Raw genomic sequence first — 18,545 nt, forward strand, 5'->3', positions numbered from 1 at the left:
TTCTCGTGACCGTAAGAGCTCAGCTGCCGCTTTCCCACTTCTGGAGCCTGCTGTCCCCTTCTTCTTCTAGGACTTGGAGAAAAGGCCTGGTACTATCAGAGCCCACCTTACCTGCTACAGCCATGTGAAGCCTCATATAGAGTATGACGCTTAGGTGGGCATTGGTGGCCCATGCCTATAATCCCAGCAGTCCAGAGGCAGAAGTGTGTGGGTCTTTGAGTTTGAGGGCAGCCTGGTCTGCAAAAGAGAGTTTAGGACCACCAAGGCTACATAAAGAAACTGTCTCAACAAACAAAATATGAAGTTCATGTACAGCCAGCCAATTAGAAACTCTCAAAACCCATCAGCATGTATCAGTTCCCCAGTGTCTGAAGCTGTCCCCTAAGTAACACTAAAACCTTGGCTCCAAGGTAATGGTGTTAAGTGGGACTTTGGCTTCATGAAACAATCAGTAACCTCTGAAGAGGTTCCAGAGAGCACCTACCCCTTCCCACCAGGTAAGAAGCAAAGAGGTCTGTGGCAGGAAGCCCTTACCAGACACATCTGCAACACTGTGTCCTTGAACTTAAAGTTTCAAGAAGTATGTGGAACATATTTGTTGTTTACAAACCATTTAGCTTATGTCTGAATCAGCCAAGTCTAGGGCACTGCCTCAGATTTTTAAGTTCCTGTCCAGAAATACCCATCATTACAGTGTTCATGGCAGACAGGAGCAGTGCAAGGCCAGGGAGTAGTTGAGGGATGGGAGTTGTCTCCTGTTTCTTCCTCCCACTTTGCTCTGGACTTTCCTCATATCAACCACCAAAAGGTATTCCTCCAGGTCTCCAAACTGGGTCCTTGGGTAAGTAGAGATGGAAGTTGAGAGGTTCAGGTTACTTGGGTCTATTCTAGAGCTAGAAGGCTGCCACCAGAGGCTACAGGCCAGGCCAGGCGCCCCAGGATTGACAGCAAACAGCCATGTCCAGGAGGGGGATGGTCACATGGCCACATCAGTTCTCAGCAAAAGCCTGTCCGAGGTCTGGGAGAAGGATTCATGGCTACCCCTGCTCCATATGGCTTTAGCCCATCTGTGGCCATTCCTTCTAGGAATACTTGGGCTGAGGCTTCTGGGAGCCAGAGGTCATTGGACAGACTGTAAGGTAACAGCAGTTTAAGGATTTCAAGGTGTGACACTTAACATTTTTTCTATGCCAATGGAGCAGGTTGATATCACTGTGTCTACTTCAAGGGCCCAGGACTATGCCAGGCTGAGCTGACACCTCTATTACATTCAAAACCACAGGCCAGCAATAGTTAAACAAGGGCAGACTTCTTAAGCAAGAATTCTGCCGCTATAGGGATAGGATAATAAGAACTGTTCACTCTAAAAAGATGAGTTCATAGCCAGGTGACAGTACATGCCTTTAATTGAAGCCTATAGTAGACAGAGGCAGGTAGATCTCTGAGTTCCAGGCCAGCCTGGTCTACAATACAAGGCTAGAGAAACCCTGCCCCCCCCCCCCCTCTCTCTCTCTCATACACACACACACACACACACACACACACACACACACACACACACACACACACACACACACACACACGCGCGCGCGCGCGCGCGCCAAAAAAAAAAAAAGCCAGTGGGGAGCTAGAGAAATGGCGGCTCAATGGTGTAAGAGGACTGGGTTCAATTCCCAGAACCTAGATGGCAGTTTACAATTGTCTGTAATTCTAATTTTATGGGACCAGATACCCTCATAAAGACACATGTTCAGGCAAAACACCATTGCATAGAAAATATAAAAAATAAACAAGTTTAAAAAAGGAAAGATGGGGTTGGGGATTTAGCTCAGTGGTAGAGCGCTTGCCTAGCAAGCACAAGGCCCTGGGTTTGGTCCCCAGCTCCGAAAAAAAGAAAAAAAAAAAAAAAGGAAAGATGAGAATTCAAAGCTCTGGCCTGTGGTCCTGTCCATGGTGCCCAGGAACAGCTAACGGGATAGAAACAGCCAAAAGGCCACGGAGGAGCAACACCCCATCCTAAGACGGCATAGCTGACTGCAGCCCATGGACGATTCTTCTTGGCGTGTTCAATCTGAAGCTCTGAGGGACTGCCTGGCCAGCCAGGACACTGTGCTGGGAACAGAGGAAAGGTGTCTAGTCTACATGAGAGCTGACACTGCAGGTATAATTCCTGGAGGCCTCCAGCATTCCACAAGGCCCCAACGGAGGCTGTGTCCCATCGAGTAAGGATCAGAAGAAGAGGCCACAGTGAGTTCAGTCCTTGTCTCTAGACCACCAGGACAGCATCCAAGCTTACTTCCTACAGAGTAATAAATACATGTTCGAGGCTCAGAACCAGCAGGCAATGTCACAGACAAAACTGTCCAGCAGGGGCAGCCAGTCACAAAGCAGTAATCCACCCAAACCTCACCCAGGAACCTCACCGGCCGCCGCAGAGGAAGAGCAGGTTCTGAACAGCGGGAACAGTGGAGTTGGCATTCTGGCCAGTGACCAGATGGCGATCCAGCACCACATGCACGGCATCGGGCTCACTGGCTAAGGCAAAAGGCACAAGCCTTAGGCACACAAGGACCAGGCCCAGTCTCACTCCCAACCCATTAAGGAGCTGTGAACACCAGGGATCAGTAGGAAAGTGTCTGCCTGGGTGAACCACTGGACACGGGCACCCAGGACACAGCAGGTAGCCTTACCCATCTAAGTGAAGGGGAACCAACTTGGACTCACCACTGAAGCCAGCCCCAGAGTCCTTCACAAAGTCCTCAACGATCAATGATAGGCGGGCAAAGCCAGGTGCCCTGATGAGCTCATACACAGAAGGCTGCAAGGGCAGGGCCTGAGTCAGACCAGCTAGTGGCTCTACTTGGTTCGGTACCCTATTGTTCCAAGGACCAACCCCAGGGACCAGGCAGTCAAATTAAAGCAACAGCCTTAGCTACCACATGGGGAAATAGAGGCAAATGCAAAACTCAGTCACCTTTAGGGAACTAAGGCACAATGGCTTAGAGTGCCTGGCTCTCAAGGCATATGTGACCAAAATGAGATGGGCTGGTATCCTCTGGAAGGATTCCCTTGGTGGGTCCCATGATGTCCAGGTAAGGGACTGAGGCTCACCCCAGAGGGTTCCAGAATGTGCTTGCCCTCTTACACTTAGCACATATCACCCAGGCAAGGAGAGAACTGTTCTAGCAGCATAGGGAATGACAGGTCATAGTGCCTGTAGGAATCTCCTCCTGGTTCAGGTAGGGGTAAGGAAACAACATGAATGGGATACTGGTTGTCCACGAGGTACTCACCCCTGTCAGACTGTAGCCCTGGAACACCCAGGACCTATCTTCATTGGTAGCACAGCACAGGGCAGCAACACCATGGCCAATGGCACAGATGGGTTCTAAAAGCAGCAAAATATTCTAAGGCGCTGTATGCTATCCTGGGTGGGATCCCCTCCCAAGTGTCCTCTCATCCAAGGTGGCTGTTTCAAGACGAGCCTAGAGCCCATAGTGCCTCAGCTTTAAGACATGTGCAAACTCCCAGTCTGTGTACTGGCCACTGCTTCAAACTGCAAAAGCCACTGGGGCTACCCTGGTTCTTCTCCATAGGCAAGTTAATGGCCAGTGCATTCCCATGACTGAGGTAGCTGGGAACAATTGCTGCCTGTCTCAGCCTAGAAGACCAGCTCTCACCAACAAAGGACACTATGTAGAGTCTGTCTGCATGCTAGTCTCTGATAAGCATCCTGTCCCAGCCTACAGCTGTGCTTATCAAAACAGATGTTGTCCATTGCCACCAGGAATCCAGACAGCATCCTGACTAGCCTACCATGGTCTCAGCATAAAAAGGCCCTCAGCACACAGACTGACAGTACGCACAATATGTTTAGCGAGATCCCTCTGTTGTGCACATGATCACAGGGCAGACCCATCTGTGTGCAGCTCAGAGTCACTGCAGATCTCCACTCCCATCTGATGGGCTGATGACATCCCCAGACATGCTTAGTCCTGAACACTAAACCCTGTACCAGTACCCACTCCACATCTCCCTTCCAAGCTTACAGTCTAGCCCCTGTCACCCACTGTTTTGGTCACACCCTACTTCCCACCCAGGTGTTGTGCATGTTCTTGTCACTCACTGCTCTCAGAGTGGAAGTGCTGCAGTATTCGAGCCAGGGACCCACTGCTGGCGAGGTCAGTCAGGGCGCCAGGACAGCTGGGAATCAGCAGGGCATGGTACCGGGCACCTGGGGAACACAGGTCAAATGAGGGCGCGGCCAGGACACAGAGGCCTCGTAGGGACCCACTGTCTAGGAGCTACCACAGACCATGCTTCCAACCTACCGTCAATGGACTCAAGTTTAGCAGGGCTGGCATATGCCTTGAGGCGGAAGTCTTGTACCCAACGTGCATTGTTCTCTGTCACATCCACAAAGTCCATGGCCTTTCCCTATAGAAGCAGGGTCAGCACTGGGATCATCCCCACATTTGGATGACAGAGAACGCAGAGAGGCTAAGAGACTTAAAAATAGGGGTTGGGGGGGTGGCTGGGGATTTAGCTCAGGAAGCGCAAGGCCCTGGGTTCGGTCCCCAGCTCCGAAAAAAAGAACCAAAAAAAAAAAAAAAAATAGGGGTTGGGGATTTAGCTCAGTGGTAGAGCGCTTGCCTAGGAAGCGCAAGGCCCTGGGTTCGGTCCCCAGCTCCGAAAAAAAGAACCAAAAAAAAAAAAATAATAATAATAATAATAACAGCCCCTGGGGTTGGGGATTTAGCTCAGTGGTAGAGCGCTTGCCTAGGAAGCCACAAGGCCCTGGGTTCGGTCCTCAGCTCCGGGAAAAAAAGAACCAAAAAAAAAAAAAAAAAAAAAAAAAAAAAAAGCCCCTGAGGCACAAACACCCAAACAGCCCTTTTACTGGCTGGCTCACGCAGGAAGCCTCCAGTGGTTATGGAGAGAGAAAGATCAAGAACAAAAAAGACCCAGAAAGCCAAACCCCCATGTGTGGAGCCCAGTGCTACTCAATGCTGAGGTCTTTCCACACCCTGTTCCCCCATGGTCCCCAGTCTCCTACTTATAAAGTAGTAGCAACTGTCCCACCCAACTCCTGATTTCAAAACACTCAAAGTCACAAATATACAATACACACTTGCTGTGACCCGTTTATATCAGGTTTCCAGGGCCATAGTACAAGAATCAAGAATCTTTCCTATTAGGAGCAAAAGTGCAGGACCTGCACACTAGGGCCAAGCCTTATCTTCCACTTAAAGGTGGCCTGCAAAAGTGCAAGCCACAATGAAAACAAAACAAAACAAAACAAAACCAAACCTCCCTGAACACAGTTAGTCAGAGTCCAGGGACCTGGGATGGTGACTTACGGATGCCCACAGTAGATCCCCCTGCCTGGAGGTAGCTCCCTCCTGTCTTATCAACACTGTCCTAGCCTCAACCCAGGAAAGGAGACCATCTCAGGGTTCTCTGGAGAAGGGTGACTACTCACCCCCGGGGTGGCCACCTGTAGGTTGAAGGCAGCACTGGCCAGTGTGAAACAGTGGACGAAGGACTGGGCTGACACACCTGCAAGAGAGGATTCCAGAAAGCAAAGGGCATGATTGGGCCGGCTGGCCCAACTCTATTTCTCAGAGACTGCTCCAATGCTCCTGGGGGGTTGTCCTGGTCCCAGAGCCAGCTTTAGGGGTAGTCCACTGTAACCCCCACCCCCCAGGACTTACACCCTGGGGGAGTGCAGGACAGCAGCCCTTCAGGTTCAGTAATACGTAACTGAGAGCACTTGCTCGGAGGTCCACACACAGCATTATTTTACCCAGCTTTGGTCACTGGCCCCTGAAAGACCTGCAGGTGCTCCAGTGGTTCTGAAGACACCCAGAACAGGCTCTTCGCTTGATCTAATAGCTCAGGCCCCCAGCTCACTTTAACTATCTACCAACACCACTACAGCCTTGGCCGCATCCTACCCTTTGCCACTATGGGTACTTCCAAAGGTGAACATCTGGCACATCCCTTACAGATCCACCAGGATCCAAGGTCCCCATAACCTGAGAAGGGCAGCAGCAAACATGTCATGAGGTAAACGCAGCAGGAGAGGTGAGTGTTGTCTGGAGCACTCCTCATACCCAGGACACCTAAGGTTCTGCCCCCACCATGCTATTCTCAGCCCTCTTCTGCCCTTGAAAAAGGAACAATGCTTGCCTAATTCAAAAGACTCCAGACTCCAGGTGTGGTGGTGCACACTTTTGATCCTAGCGCTTTTTGAAAGACAGCATCTCATGTAGCCATCACTCTCTTTATCCTCCTGCCTCCAACTCCTATGCTAGGCTTTTGGCTTGTAGATTTTGTTTTGGTTTAGATTTTGAGTCAGGCCCTCACTGTGTAGTTCCGCTCGCCTGGAACTTGCCTCAAACGAGATCTATCTGCCTCTGCCTCCTGAGTGCTGGGATTGAAGACAATTTTTAGTAACTGACTACGGATTATTCCCACCAGTTCCTCAATCCCTCACTTTCCAACTCTCTCAAGTAAGGCCTACCTAGAGCGGCTGCAGATTCTCTTAACCCTCTGTTCCAGTGAGGAGCAGCACCCTCAGGCCCCTCCCATCTCCACCTGGGAAGCTTCACTGTGGAACCCAGAAGTTAGTTCATCGGTCCAGCACCCAAGGTACCCTCAGGCTCACACCCACCTGAAGAGGTCTATATGATTCGAGAGGGAAACCCTGGGCCGTGGGCCGTGGCTCCACTTCCCCGTAGTGACTATCTTGGGCCAATCGGTTCCCTAAGGACCCGAGAAGTAATCATCTGCCCAGCACCCCACACATCGGGTATTTGGAACCCATGTGAAGCCAAAAGACCCCTTCTGTGTGAGGCACCCTTCTGTACAGCTCTTTCGAGCAATCCCTTTCGAGAAACCTGGAGGTGCACGAAGATAAACCCAAGACTGGGGAGGCAAAGACGGAGAAACCATAGGCAGGGTACCAAGCCCCTGCGGCTGATCCGGGGGCAGGGTCATCTCTGCAGCCGACGTCCATCCCTGTCTGCCTGAGCAGTCAACATAGTAGGCCTGCGCCATAAAAACAGGTGCAGGGTCCCAGAATCCCAACTCCACAAGCACAAACATTGGTCCTGAGTCAGGACTGTAGGCCACTGAGCCACACAGCTGCCCCGCGCGCCTCACCTTCGGAAGCGCCGCTGGCCACCAGGAGACAGGCAGGCCTGCTTGGCAGCCTCTCCGACGCCATGGCTACAACCCAGGCTGATATTTGCGCGAGAGACGGAGTGGGGCAGGGCTCGCCTTCAGGGAGTGAAATGCGCATGCGTGAGACACAAAGGGCGGGGCTCGCCGGCAGGATGCAAGGTGGGGTTAGGGAAACGACGCGGAACTTGCTTGAAGATGTGGGCAGCTTGCGCGTGCGCAAGGCGTAGTGGATTGGTCGCAGGCGTGCGAGGGGCGGCGATGGGGCGGGGATGGGGAGGGGGCGGAGTTTGGAGGCGGGGGCCGGATACACTACGGGTCCCTGAGTTATGGTTGCTCGATTGGTGGCCACTGGTACAGACTTGTGGCCCTAGGGCACATCTCTTTTGAGCGCAGCGGGCCGGCACAGGTTCCTGAGAGTCTGCCACAGGGCTACTACGCCTTGGGCCTTTGCCAGCAAGTTGAGCCCGGCTAAGTGTGTCAGGGAGCGAAGACCAGTCGGGCGGACAGGGTGAGGGGCACCGAGTTGGGTCGCATGTGGGCGGGTCTTCTTCTGCGGGTTTGGGACTAAAGATACCTACCTGGGTCCTCTAGAGAGGATGGAATGTCACTTCCTGAACTGTGGACGCCGCAGGGGTTTGATGTTGAGTATCCTAAGGAAAAGATCAGATTGTTTGGGGAGGCCAACCTATAGCTACAGTTATTTACGTCGTACTGCATGACTGTGGGACTTCTGCTGGGGTCTAGAAAACGGAACCTGGAGCCTTCTGAGTGGTGAAGTCGGAAGATTCGCAGACCAGTAGTCCTTATTAAACCCCCATCTGTTGACATGAAGCCCAGAAATTGAAGGGGTCAGATTGTCTAGAGTCCGCATACTCACACAGTTCTACCTTTAAAGTAACATTAAGGCACCAGAAATGGCAGCGCCAGCAGTAGGCTTGAGTCTTGAGGAGGAAAGTATATTTAATTCAACGTGCAGGTGTTAGATACAAGTTTTGTAAAGAGACCACCATTCCAGGGAAATGTCTGGGCAGGGCAATTTTTACTCTTGAGGAAGAGAGTATATTGGAAGAAAGAGTGAACAGTACACCAGGACAGGAAGTGTGTTTGATTTTATTTCAGCTCAGGTGTGGCTGACTAGTCTGAAAAGAAGCTACTTACAAGAAGTGGAGGAGGGGAAAGCAGTGCTTGACTGAAGGAGGGTCCCTGTTCCAGGCGATCAAAGTCTTAGTGTAGAGAAATGGACCTTTGGGAAAACAGCTTTTACTAGGTGGGGAGGATTAAACATTTGCATAAATGTCTGACAAGGTGAGGGAGATAAAAATATTTGAATTCTTCATTCTAAACACAAGCTTTATAGTCTTTGATAGAAAAGACTAGTATCAGTTTGGCGTGGTAGCCCACAACTTTAATCCCAGCACTTCGAGACAGGGCAGGTGGATCTCTGAGTTCAAGGCCAGCCTGGTCTACAAAGGGAGTTCCAGGGTAGCCAGGGCTACCTGGAGAAACCCTGTCTTTAGAAAAAAACAAAAAGACTGATATTTAATATTTCTTTTTTTTTTTCTTTTTTTCGGAGCTGGGTACCGAACCCAGCGCCTTGCGCTTGCTAGGCAAGCGCTCTACCACTGAGCTAAATCCCCAACCCCGATATTTAATATTTCTTAAACAGGTTCTAATCCTGAGGGGAGTCAGGGCAGGAACTAGAGACCTTCGTTTGCTTTTGTTTGTTTGTCTTTTCTGAGACAGGGCTTCTATGTGTAGCGCTGGCTGTCCTGGTACTCACTCTATAGATCAGGCTGGCTCTGACAGAGATCGCACTGTGAGCATTAGGATTAAAGACGCCAGCTTTAGCTACGGTGTGTACCTTGTCTGACAGGTGAGTCACATAGCTGGGGGAAGTGCCTAAGTAATTCTATGGCCTGTGTCCAGAGTAGCACGCTCATGAGTGAGCAGAATGTCTGTCTGGTTTCCAGTGAAGCCTGTGAGAATGCTCTGGACCCACGTGGAGTTCAGCATTCAGGACTAAATAGGCAGATGTAACAGACAGACAGTGGTTGGCCAGAAGCCATGCTCTGGATCTGACATCCCTAGGCCATCTTCCCTTTGTCTCCTGTGATCAGTGAGAAGGATTCGAGGTCTTAGCACATTTCTTGGGTCAGGCCCTAGTGTAGCATTACCTGCCAAATTGCCTGTTGCTGAGTAACGTCCCGGATCCCCTGTGCTCAGGTAGATGGACTGAGGTACATTGGCTCCCAGGCACTTCCTGCTACAGTGACTGGGCTCTGCCCTTCCACCCCATCCTTCAGGGCTGACATCTGGGCCTGGACACCTGGACAAGATCAGGGCCACTATGGGGATTAACGGGCTGGTTTTGCCACTTGAGGCAGAGCACTGGAGGTCTCTGAGATGTCTCTGTGCAAGACCCATGACCCATCAAGAGGGAGGCTCAGTGCCACATCCTGCCCTCTGGAGCATTCTCTCAGTCTCCTTCATGGAGACTGGGTTCTGATTGTGAGACTTATACACCTGAGCCCTAGATGGATTGCGCTTGGGCATCAGGTCTATCAGCAAGTGCCCATGTGTTGAAGGTGTAAGAGGGGCGAGGACAACATATATAGGGTCAGCTTGTGTTTAGCAGTCTGGAACTCTTTGTTTTTCTTTTTCTTTTTTTCGGAGCTGGGGACCGAACCCAGGGCCTTGTGCTTGCTAGGCAAGCGCTCTACCACTGAGCTAAATCCCCAACCCCAGCAGTCTGGAACTCTTGATATTGATGGTAAGTTGGGCATTAAGAAAGAGGCACTCAGGGGCTGGAGAGATGGCTCAGTGGTTAAGGGCATCGACTGCTCTTCCAGAGGTCCTGAGTTCAATTCCCAGCAACCACATGGTGGCTCACAACCATCTGTAATGAGATCTGATTACCTCTTCTGGTGTGTCTAAAAACAGCTACAGTGTACTTATAATAGATAAATAATTTTTTTTAATGCACTCAAGCAAGGCAATAGTGGTGCAAGCCTTCAATCCCAGCACTTGGGAGGCAGAAGCAGGGGGATCTCCATGAAGCCAGTCTGAGCTATATAGTGAGCTCTAGAACAGCCAAAACTACAGAGAACCTGCTGAGAAAAGGAAAGAAAACAAGGCAGGCACTTCTCTTCCATGTCTAGAACCTGCTTCTACTGGAATGTAAGGGTAGGTGAGAGTCCTAGGAGGCTTCTGCCCTGCTGGACTGACCTGTGCTACAAGGCCTGTCACTCCTGCTGCCTCTGTGCCTCCTGTTTCAGAGCAGGCCTGGGCCTTTTCCGGGCCAGATATACACATCTAGGAGCTTCTTTCTGTCAAACTCACAACCTTATTAAAACCTGGGGCACTGGCTGCAGCATCTGCTCAGCACTGCCTTAGTGAGGTCACTGAGTGTCCCTCTGTTTGTTCAATGACAGATGATCACATGTTCCTTGGATATGAGAACTGAGTGTTCAGAGACATGAGGTCCTTTTGGTTTGGGGTGGGGAATCAGACAATCCTTGCCATGTAAACACTTATGGTGGAGGGTAAAGACCTGCCTGGAGATGAGAGGCAGCCTTCAAGTGACCTTCAAGGCCCGGATGCAGCCTTTCCCCATTAGGGCTTAGGGTTTCTCCTGGACCAAGTAGACTGGGTGAAGTCTGGAGCCTTAAACATAACTCATGAAAAGCTGTACCAAGCAAGAAGAGTGCAGCCGGCAGCCTGGCTGGCTGGGGTTGTGAAGGCTCCTTCGCCCTAAGGTGGGTCTCCTGCAATGTCAGAGCTCAAACAACTGGCCAGCCAGACACTGCGTAATAAGTGGGCAGGTGATGGCGCTGTGGCCTTAGGTACAAAGTGTCCCTGTAACAGGGAAGGGGTAGGCAGAGGGCAAGTCTAGGTGCTTCACTCTGGTACCCCTAGATCCATGGGGCTGGAGGGGGCTGGAGGAAGACCTCAGAGGTGTGTGCCCCTCTCTTGCTGAATAGCTTTTTCTAGTCTGGAGACAGGGAGCCACCTTGTCTGCCCACTGAAAATTCAACTGCACCGTGTGTGGTTTTTTTTTCCTTCTTGGAATTGTAGGCCAATACATAAAATCAGTCACTGTGAAGAAGCAAAGAAGGTTCTGTTCCGGGCCAAAGAGTAAGAGAAGCTTGAAGAGAGCTCTCACCTCTGAGAGCTGGAGGTCCTAGATACAGCTCAGATAGAACACGGGTGGTGGTGGAAGTAGGTGTCTAGGCGCTGGTAGAGATGTCCCCACCCAGCCTTTTTTTTTTTTTTTTTTTTTCAGTTACTGTGTAGCCCAGAGTGAGTGCTGGTTCTCTCTGAGCCTCTTAAAAGTCTTTTTCTGCGCCCTTGTCACAGCGCTTGTCATGACTCAGGTGTTGGGTTGGGGATTTAGCTCAGAGGTAGAGCGCTTGCCTAGCAAGCACAAGGCCCTGGGTTTGGTCCCCAGCTCCAAAAAAAAAAAAAAAGTATATGACTCAGGTGTTAAAGGGCAGAGCCTCTACTGAGGAGATTCAGAACAATTAGATGGGAGCAAGCATAAAGGTTAGTGACTGGTTAATCTGCCTCAGTTGCAGCAGAAGCCTGGCTGCTCTGCTTTTATCTCCTGTGTCACTGAGGCCTGACTGGGCAGCTAGCCAACTTCCGTATTTCTAGGATGCAGAGAGCATGGCCATGGACTGTGAGCCGCTCCAGAACGCACCAACGATTCTCATTTTTCTTAGACTAGCCTAGAACTCCAGATGCTCCTGTGTGTCAGACCACCTTGTAGGATAGGCTGGAGCCGTGTAGAGCCATAACTTGTTAGTTATGCATCTCTTTAATTAATTTATTCATTTACTTTTTTAAAAAAGATTTAATTTTATTTGATGTGCATTGGTATGAGGGTGTCAGAGTCCCCTGGAACTGGAGTTACAGACAGTTGTGAGTTGACATGTGGGTGTTGGGAATTGAAACCAGGTCCTCTAGAAGAGCAGCCAGTGCTCTTAACCTCCGAGCCGTCTCTCCAGCCCCCTCATTTACTTTTTCTTAAGGATTTACTTAATCCTTATTCTCCTCTTCCTTCTGTAGCTGGCATACTGGGGATGGCTTGTTAGGACTGTCAGAAGCCAGACTTTGAACCAAACAGTTTGGTAAGTCTGCTGACGCAAAACAGGACTTTCACTTCAAAGTGAGTAAGAGATGTTTGTTCTAAACCAAATATAAATGGCCATGGTCCAGGAACACCAATCAGGTTGTCTTGAATGGGTTCCAGTGTAGAAGAAGTGGGTTCATGAACTGTAGATATAAAACAAAAAGTCATAAATGGAGGCATTGGCCAGATACATCAGGATGCGCCAGATGGGAGGGTAGATAACCAGGAAATCTCTGCTGTAGATGTTATCTGATAACATTCTTAGCTTTGAGTTGGTAGATGTGAGTTAAGCAGTCCAAAGGTTCTTCCTGATAGAAGGACGGTAGGTCAGAGACAGAGGTGGACAATGAGTAACTACACAGGGAACTAAAGATAGCCCAAGATAATTTGACTCTGAATCTGGGATGTTTCCACTCTACACATTAATCACCAGGTTCCACTCATTCAATAGGCCTTGTAGAACCTTTTTTTTTTTTAATTATTTTTATTTTGTGCATGGTGTTCTGTCTGTATGAGGGAATCCTCTCTCCTGGCACTGGAGTTACAGAAAGTTGTGAGCTGACTGGAGATGCTAGAAATTGAATCAGGGTCCTCCAGAAGAACAGCCAGTTCTCTTAAGCCTGAGCTGTCTCTCTCGCCCTGCATTGTAGAACCTTTAATGTAGGTGTGGCTTTTTTTCTGGGATCTTGAGTTTTTGGAGCTGAGCAAAGTTGTCCCTTCTTTTTCCCTACCTACCTCCCCATCTCCCCATCTACATCTAAGTGCGTAAGGGTCTGAGAATGACTGAAAGAAGAAGCTGGTCTCGAATAGTATGCAAAGACAGAGTGTTTGTTCTGCAGAAACAACCAGCACGGAGATGGGCATGGGAGGAGGGGTGTCTCAACCATCCAAGCAAAATGGCAGCCCCGAGGGAAGCTCACAGCCCCCTTTTAAAGCCAGTTAGGGAGTTTCCAGGTATGGTTGGGTCACCTTCATCAGGAGTTTGGTCGAGCTTATGGTATGGGGTATTTGTACGCTTCTGATTGGTTCATATCTCAAGAGAGAGAGGGTTACCTTGTAGGGACTTTTCCTGTATCTGTTGTAAGCCCCTGGCTAGATGTTCGGGCGGTTACTGATTGGCTGCCCTTTTTCTGCTGTTGTAGAAATTGAAGTTTAAGACCTGCCTAACATGGCTTCCTGTTCTAAGATGGTCCTCTCAGGGAAGGCTGGGAAGTGATCACAGTCAAACTGAGGAGGCTCTCCAGGATGTGGTTTCCTAAGTGACACGTGGTGTCACAAAGTCCCCACCCCACACTGTCCTGTAAGAACCCCATGTGTGTCCATGACTCAAGACATGGACAGGTTTTATGCTGGTGCAGATGCTCAGAGGAGGCAAATGCTGACGGTCAGGCTCACAGGGCTGGTGAGCCTGCTGGGGCACGGATTTAAAATAGGTACTTAGAGCTGCTTTTGCCAAGCCTGTGAGAAGGCTCAGTGAGTAAAGACCACTAAGCCTGACCACCTGAGTTCCATCCCACACGATGGCGGAAGAGAATGGACTCCTACAAGTTCTTGATCTGCATGTGTACACACACACACACACACACACACACACACACACACACACACACACACACACACACACTAGAAATACATTTTTAGGGGTTGGGGATTTAGCTCAGTGGTAGAGCGCTTGCCTAGGAAGCGCAAGGCCCTGGGTTCGGTCCCCAGCTCCGAAAAAAAGAACCAAAAAAAAAAAAAAAAAAAAAGAAATACATTTTTAAAGTGTAAAAGAAATGTTTTAACTAAAAAGCATTCCTGGGCTGGAGAGATGGCTCAGGGTTAAGAGCTGACTATTCTTCCAGAGGTCCTGAGTTCAAATCCCAGCAGCCACACGGTGGCTCACAACCATCATAATTTTTTTTTAAAGCATTCTCCACTTGGGCCCACAAGGGGTTTTTTTTTTTGTTGTTGTTGTTATTGTTGTTTTTTGTTTTGTTTTGAGACAGGGTTTCACTGTGTAGGGCAGGCTGTCCTAGAACTTACTTCGTAGACCAAACTGGTCTCGAACTCAAAGATCTGACTTCTGCCTCTGGTGTGCTGGGATTAAAGGCATGCACTTCCACCACTAGGCTACTTTTTACTCTTTTTTTTTTTTTTTTTGGTTCTTTTTTTCGGAGCTGGGGACCGAACCCAGGGCCTTGCGCTTCCTAGGCAAGCGCTCTACCACTGAGCTAAATCCCCAACCCCCTACTTTTTACTCTTTTAATTGATAGGTTTCAGAATCGCCCTGAAAGCAAGCCTCTGGACATGTGCGAGTTTCTAGACCAGGTTAATAGATGTGAGATACCCACACTAAACATGGGGGTCCCATTCTGTAGACTGGGATCCTGAAAAGCACAGAAGGAGCTGAGCACAGCTCAGCATCCTGACTGAGTGCAGTGTGGGCAGTTGTCTCATGTTCTTGACTCCTGCCTCCCACCATGGTGGGCGGCACCCTTGAACCGTGAGCCACCGAAAACCCCTGAGGTGCTTCTGGCAGGCGCTTGGCCACAGCAGGGAGAAAAGTAACTGATGGTGAGCAGTGCTCGAGCAAAGCCTGGCATCGCCGCCTTCATTTCTCTGCCTACACTGTGGGTCCTCTGTTCATAAATTCAGGTCAACGTAGTGGATCATTCCAAGACTGTGTGTCTAACCTTTTGTGTTCAAGAGTGAAGTCATTGTCCTAATCCACAGTCTAAGATCACCAGAGAGAAAAACACCCCCAGGTGGGGGTGGGTGGTAATGGTGGCACCCCTTTAATCCCAGCACCTGGCAGGCAGAGGAAGGCAGAGTTCCAGGCCAGCCAAGGCTACACAGGGAAACCCTGTCTGGAAAAACCAAACCAAACAAACGCAAAATCCAGCCTCATGAGGATCAGGCTGCTCCAGGCCAGAAGTGACCAGTCCTGGGAACCACTTAGCCCCTCATGCACTGACTTCTTTGAACGCACTGCAGCACCAGAGATGAGATAGTGAGTGGAAGCGCCACCTCTAGACAAGGGCTGTTTAGTTATGCAAATATCTTGCCTCTTACCCAATTCTTTTTTTTTCCTTCGGAGCTGGGGACCGAACCCAGGGCCTTGCGTTTGCTAGGCAAGCGCTCTACCGCTGAGCTAAATCCCCAACCCTCTTACCCAATTTTTAACATAAACCTGAAGTCCTTGTCAGTATCCCCAAAAGGGATTGAGGGTCACTGGGTCTCTTAACCTCTTCCTCTTCCCACCATGACTGACTGAATCTCTTCTCTGTTCTCACCATCAGTTAGCACTTCAGTGGTCGAAGCCACTGATTTGGCTTATTGGAGACCTTTGAACCTTTGCCCCCAGAGTTACATCCTGGGTTCACCTCCAAAGCAGGGCTCCCTCCAACAGTGTCAAGCCTAAGGGCACCTCTGTGACGGTGTCATGATCTTACCAGAACATTTCAGTGCTGTGGCTCTGTGTGACTTGGCATACACAAGCATGTTGGCTTTGTTTTGTTTGTCTTTCCCTAGACACGGTATCTTTCTGCAGTCCCGGCTGTCCTGGAATTCACTTTGTAGATGAGGCTGGCCTCAAACTCACAGAGATATGTCTGCCTCTGCCTCTTGAGTGCTGGGATTAAAGCTGTGTGTACCATCACGGCCTGGTAATGATATATATATATAATATTTTCTATATCTGCATTTGGTTAGACTATGAAAGTTGTGATAATAATAATTTAAGTCATCTTCCCATGGCTGCATGGAGCCTGTTTCCCTTTCTGGAGTGGTTCTTACCGTACTCAAGTTTAAGGTCCTTTGAAGCATGAGAACCCATCCTCTGAGACCTCTGCCATCTCAGGCGCTTCCTCAGGGTAGGCAGGTGTTCCACAGCTATGCTCTATCTCAACCCTCATTTTCACAGGGATCTTACTAACTTTCCTTTATAGTTCAGGCTGCCCTCCAATTTTTGATCCTCCTGACTTGTACCAGCTGGTCCAGGGGTTGCCTTTTGGTTTTGTTTTTAAACTTATTTTAGACATATGAATGCTCTATCTGCATGTACACCTTCATGCCTGAAGACAGCATCAGATCTCATTACAGATGGTTGTGAGCCACCATATGGTTGCTGGGAACTGAACTCAGGAGAAGAGCAGTCAGTGCTCTTAACCACTGAGCCACCTCTCCAGCCCCAGCTCTTTCTCTTTTAGTCCCAAGATGGTCTCATGTTATAGCCCAGACTGTCTGAAATTCCCCTTCTTCTAACTCTGCCTCCTAAAGGCTGAAATTATAAATGTCTGTCTCCATGCTCATCTTGTTCCCTGATTCTGAAGCTGCTCTGGAGTGAGCACAAGTAGGAAACTGGAAAAGCAAAGACTTACAGGGCTGTAGTCACAGGTGGCAGGTGCAAGCTTAACACAGGCTGTGCTAAGAGGAGATGGTGTCACAAGTGGGTGGCAGAGGCCATCTTGGCTCTGATGGAGCAGAAACACCTTCAGAGCCCTGGCTGGTCATCCACAGAGAGCCTACTTGCCTGACTGGATTAAGTGTGAGTGCATAGTGAGATCGTTTCACTAGATAGCATGACAAGGTCTCCTATCCAAGACTCCAGAATGCAAAGGGACAATGTGACATTTGGTGAACCTCTACTACACCAACAGAAGTCATTTGCAATAAACTGCAACATTGGGGTTGGGGATTTAGCTCAGTGGTAGAGCGCTTGCCTAGCAAGCACAAGGCCCTGGGTTCGGTCCCCAGCTCCAAAAAAATAAATAAATAAAATAAAATAAACTGCAACACTAAAGGCTTCAATGCAGGACGAGTAATAAAGCAAGCAGGAAATAGCTCAGTTAGATGATCTGAGCTGGATCCCAGAAACCACATAAACAACATAGACAAAGCCAGGCATGGTGGCCCACAATTGCAACCTCAGCACTGGGGAGAAACAGGAATTCCCAAGGGTTGCTGATCAGCTTGCCTAGCCTACATAGTCCCAGACCAGTGAGAGATCCTGCCTCAAAACAAAACAAAAAGTAGATCAGGGCAGGAAAGATGCTCAGTTATTAAGAGCACTCACTGGCTGTTCTTCCAGACCCTGGTTTGATTCCCAGTGCCCACAGGGCAGCTTACAACCATTTGTAACCCTAGTTCCAAAGGAGAGTACCCCCTCCTCTACCTCTCACCACCAGATATGCAGGTAGTACAAAGATATTCATGCAGGCAAAGTTGTCATACACATAAAACTGCAAAACTGAAAGGCAGGGTAGATAAACGAAGCAGTGCTTAAGGCTTGATACCTGAGTTAACCTCTGGTTTGTGTTCTCTCTCTCTCTCTCTCTCTCTCTCTCTCTCTCTCTCTCTCTCTCTCTCTCTCTCTCTCTCTCCTCATGCACAAGATTGGTTTTAACCAGGTATGGTGTTACAGGCCTCTAATCTCAGTACTCCCTGTATTGTGTTCAGGAAGCTGCGGCAGCAGGAGTGTAAATTCAAGGTCATCCTGGGTTATATAGTGAGATCTTGTATAAAAGAGACAGACAGAGAGAGAGAGACAGAGACAGAGAGAGGAAAACAGCCTCAAACAACAGCAAAACAGGTATACAGGCCAGGCTCAGTGGCTAAAAGCACTTGCTCTTGCAGAGAACCAGAGAACTCAGTTCAGCACACACACATGGCTGCTCACAACAGTTTGTAACTATAGTTTTGAGACAGGGTCTCTCGTATAGCCCTGACTGTCCTGGCATTCACCATGTAGACCAGGTTGGCCTTGAACTCACAAAGACCAGTCTGCTGCTACTTCCCAAGTGCTGGGATTAAAGGCATGTGCCACCACATCTGGCTTAGAAATTAACAATAACAGGCAAATAACAAACTCCCCGGGAAGACCTGAAGTGTCTTACCCAGCCCCACCTTGATGCCCTCACTACCTTCAGTAGCATACCAGCTGACCACCCAGTCCACAGCACAACCAAGAGCTTTCCAGGTCTAAACTAGAGCAAGGCGTCACAAGGTTTTCATTTTCCATTTCTGCCTCGTGTAAAGGTGCCAACATTCTCTTTACTGTGATTGAATTTTTTTAGTTTTCTGCGTATGGGTGTTTTGCCTGTGTGCGTGTGTACAGCTCAGTTCCCTAGAACTGCCGTTACAGGTTGCAAGCTGTCATGTAGGTACTGAGAACCTAGCCCAGGTCCTCTGGGAGAGCAGTCGGTGATCACTGAGCCATGTCTCAAGCCACCAATGTTTTAACTAA

General features: G+C 49.4%; 1 protein-coding gene across 2 annotated transcripts; it reads right to left on the reverse strand.

The window, feature by feature from the left end:
* Positions 1 to 1,388: 1,388 nt before the first annotated feature.
* Gatd1 (glutamine amidotransferase class 1 domain containing 1) lies at positions 1,389 to 7,321 on the reverse strand. 2 transcript variants are annotated; one of them, NM_001107563.2, is made up of 8 exons: positions 7,168 to 7,260; positions 5,483 to 5,559; positions 4,332 to 4,437; positions 4,127 to 4,234; positions 3,294 to 3,388; positions 2,725 to 2,818; positions 2,424 to 2,535; positions 1,887 to 2,299 (listed from the first exon to the last, which is right to left on the reverse strand). In NM_001107563.2, exons 1-8 carry the CDS (start codon positions 7,229 to 7,231, stop codon positions 2,293 to 2,295), a joined length of 663 nt encoding a protein of 220 aa, NP_001101033.1. In that variant the 5' UTR covers positions 7,232 to 7,260; the 3' UTR covers positions 1,887 to 2,292. The 2 variants fall into 2 exon arrangements, with proteins under 2 accessions (XP_017445740.2, NP_001101033.1); XM_017590251.3 differs by lacking the exon at positions 2,725 to 2,818 and having other exon boundaries at positions 1,389 to 2,299; positions 7,168 to 7,321.
* Positions 7,322 to 18,545: the final 11,224 nt, after the last annotated feature.

The sequence above is a fragment of the Rattus norvegicus genome, chromosome 1, assembly GCF_036323735.1.
Source record: "Rattus norvegicus strain BN/NHsdMcwi chromosome 1, GRCr8, whole genome shotgun sequence".
Classification (NCBI taxonomy): Eukaryota; Metazoa; Chordata; class Mammalia; order Rodentia; family Muridae; genus Rattus; species Rattus norvegicus.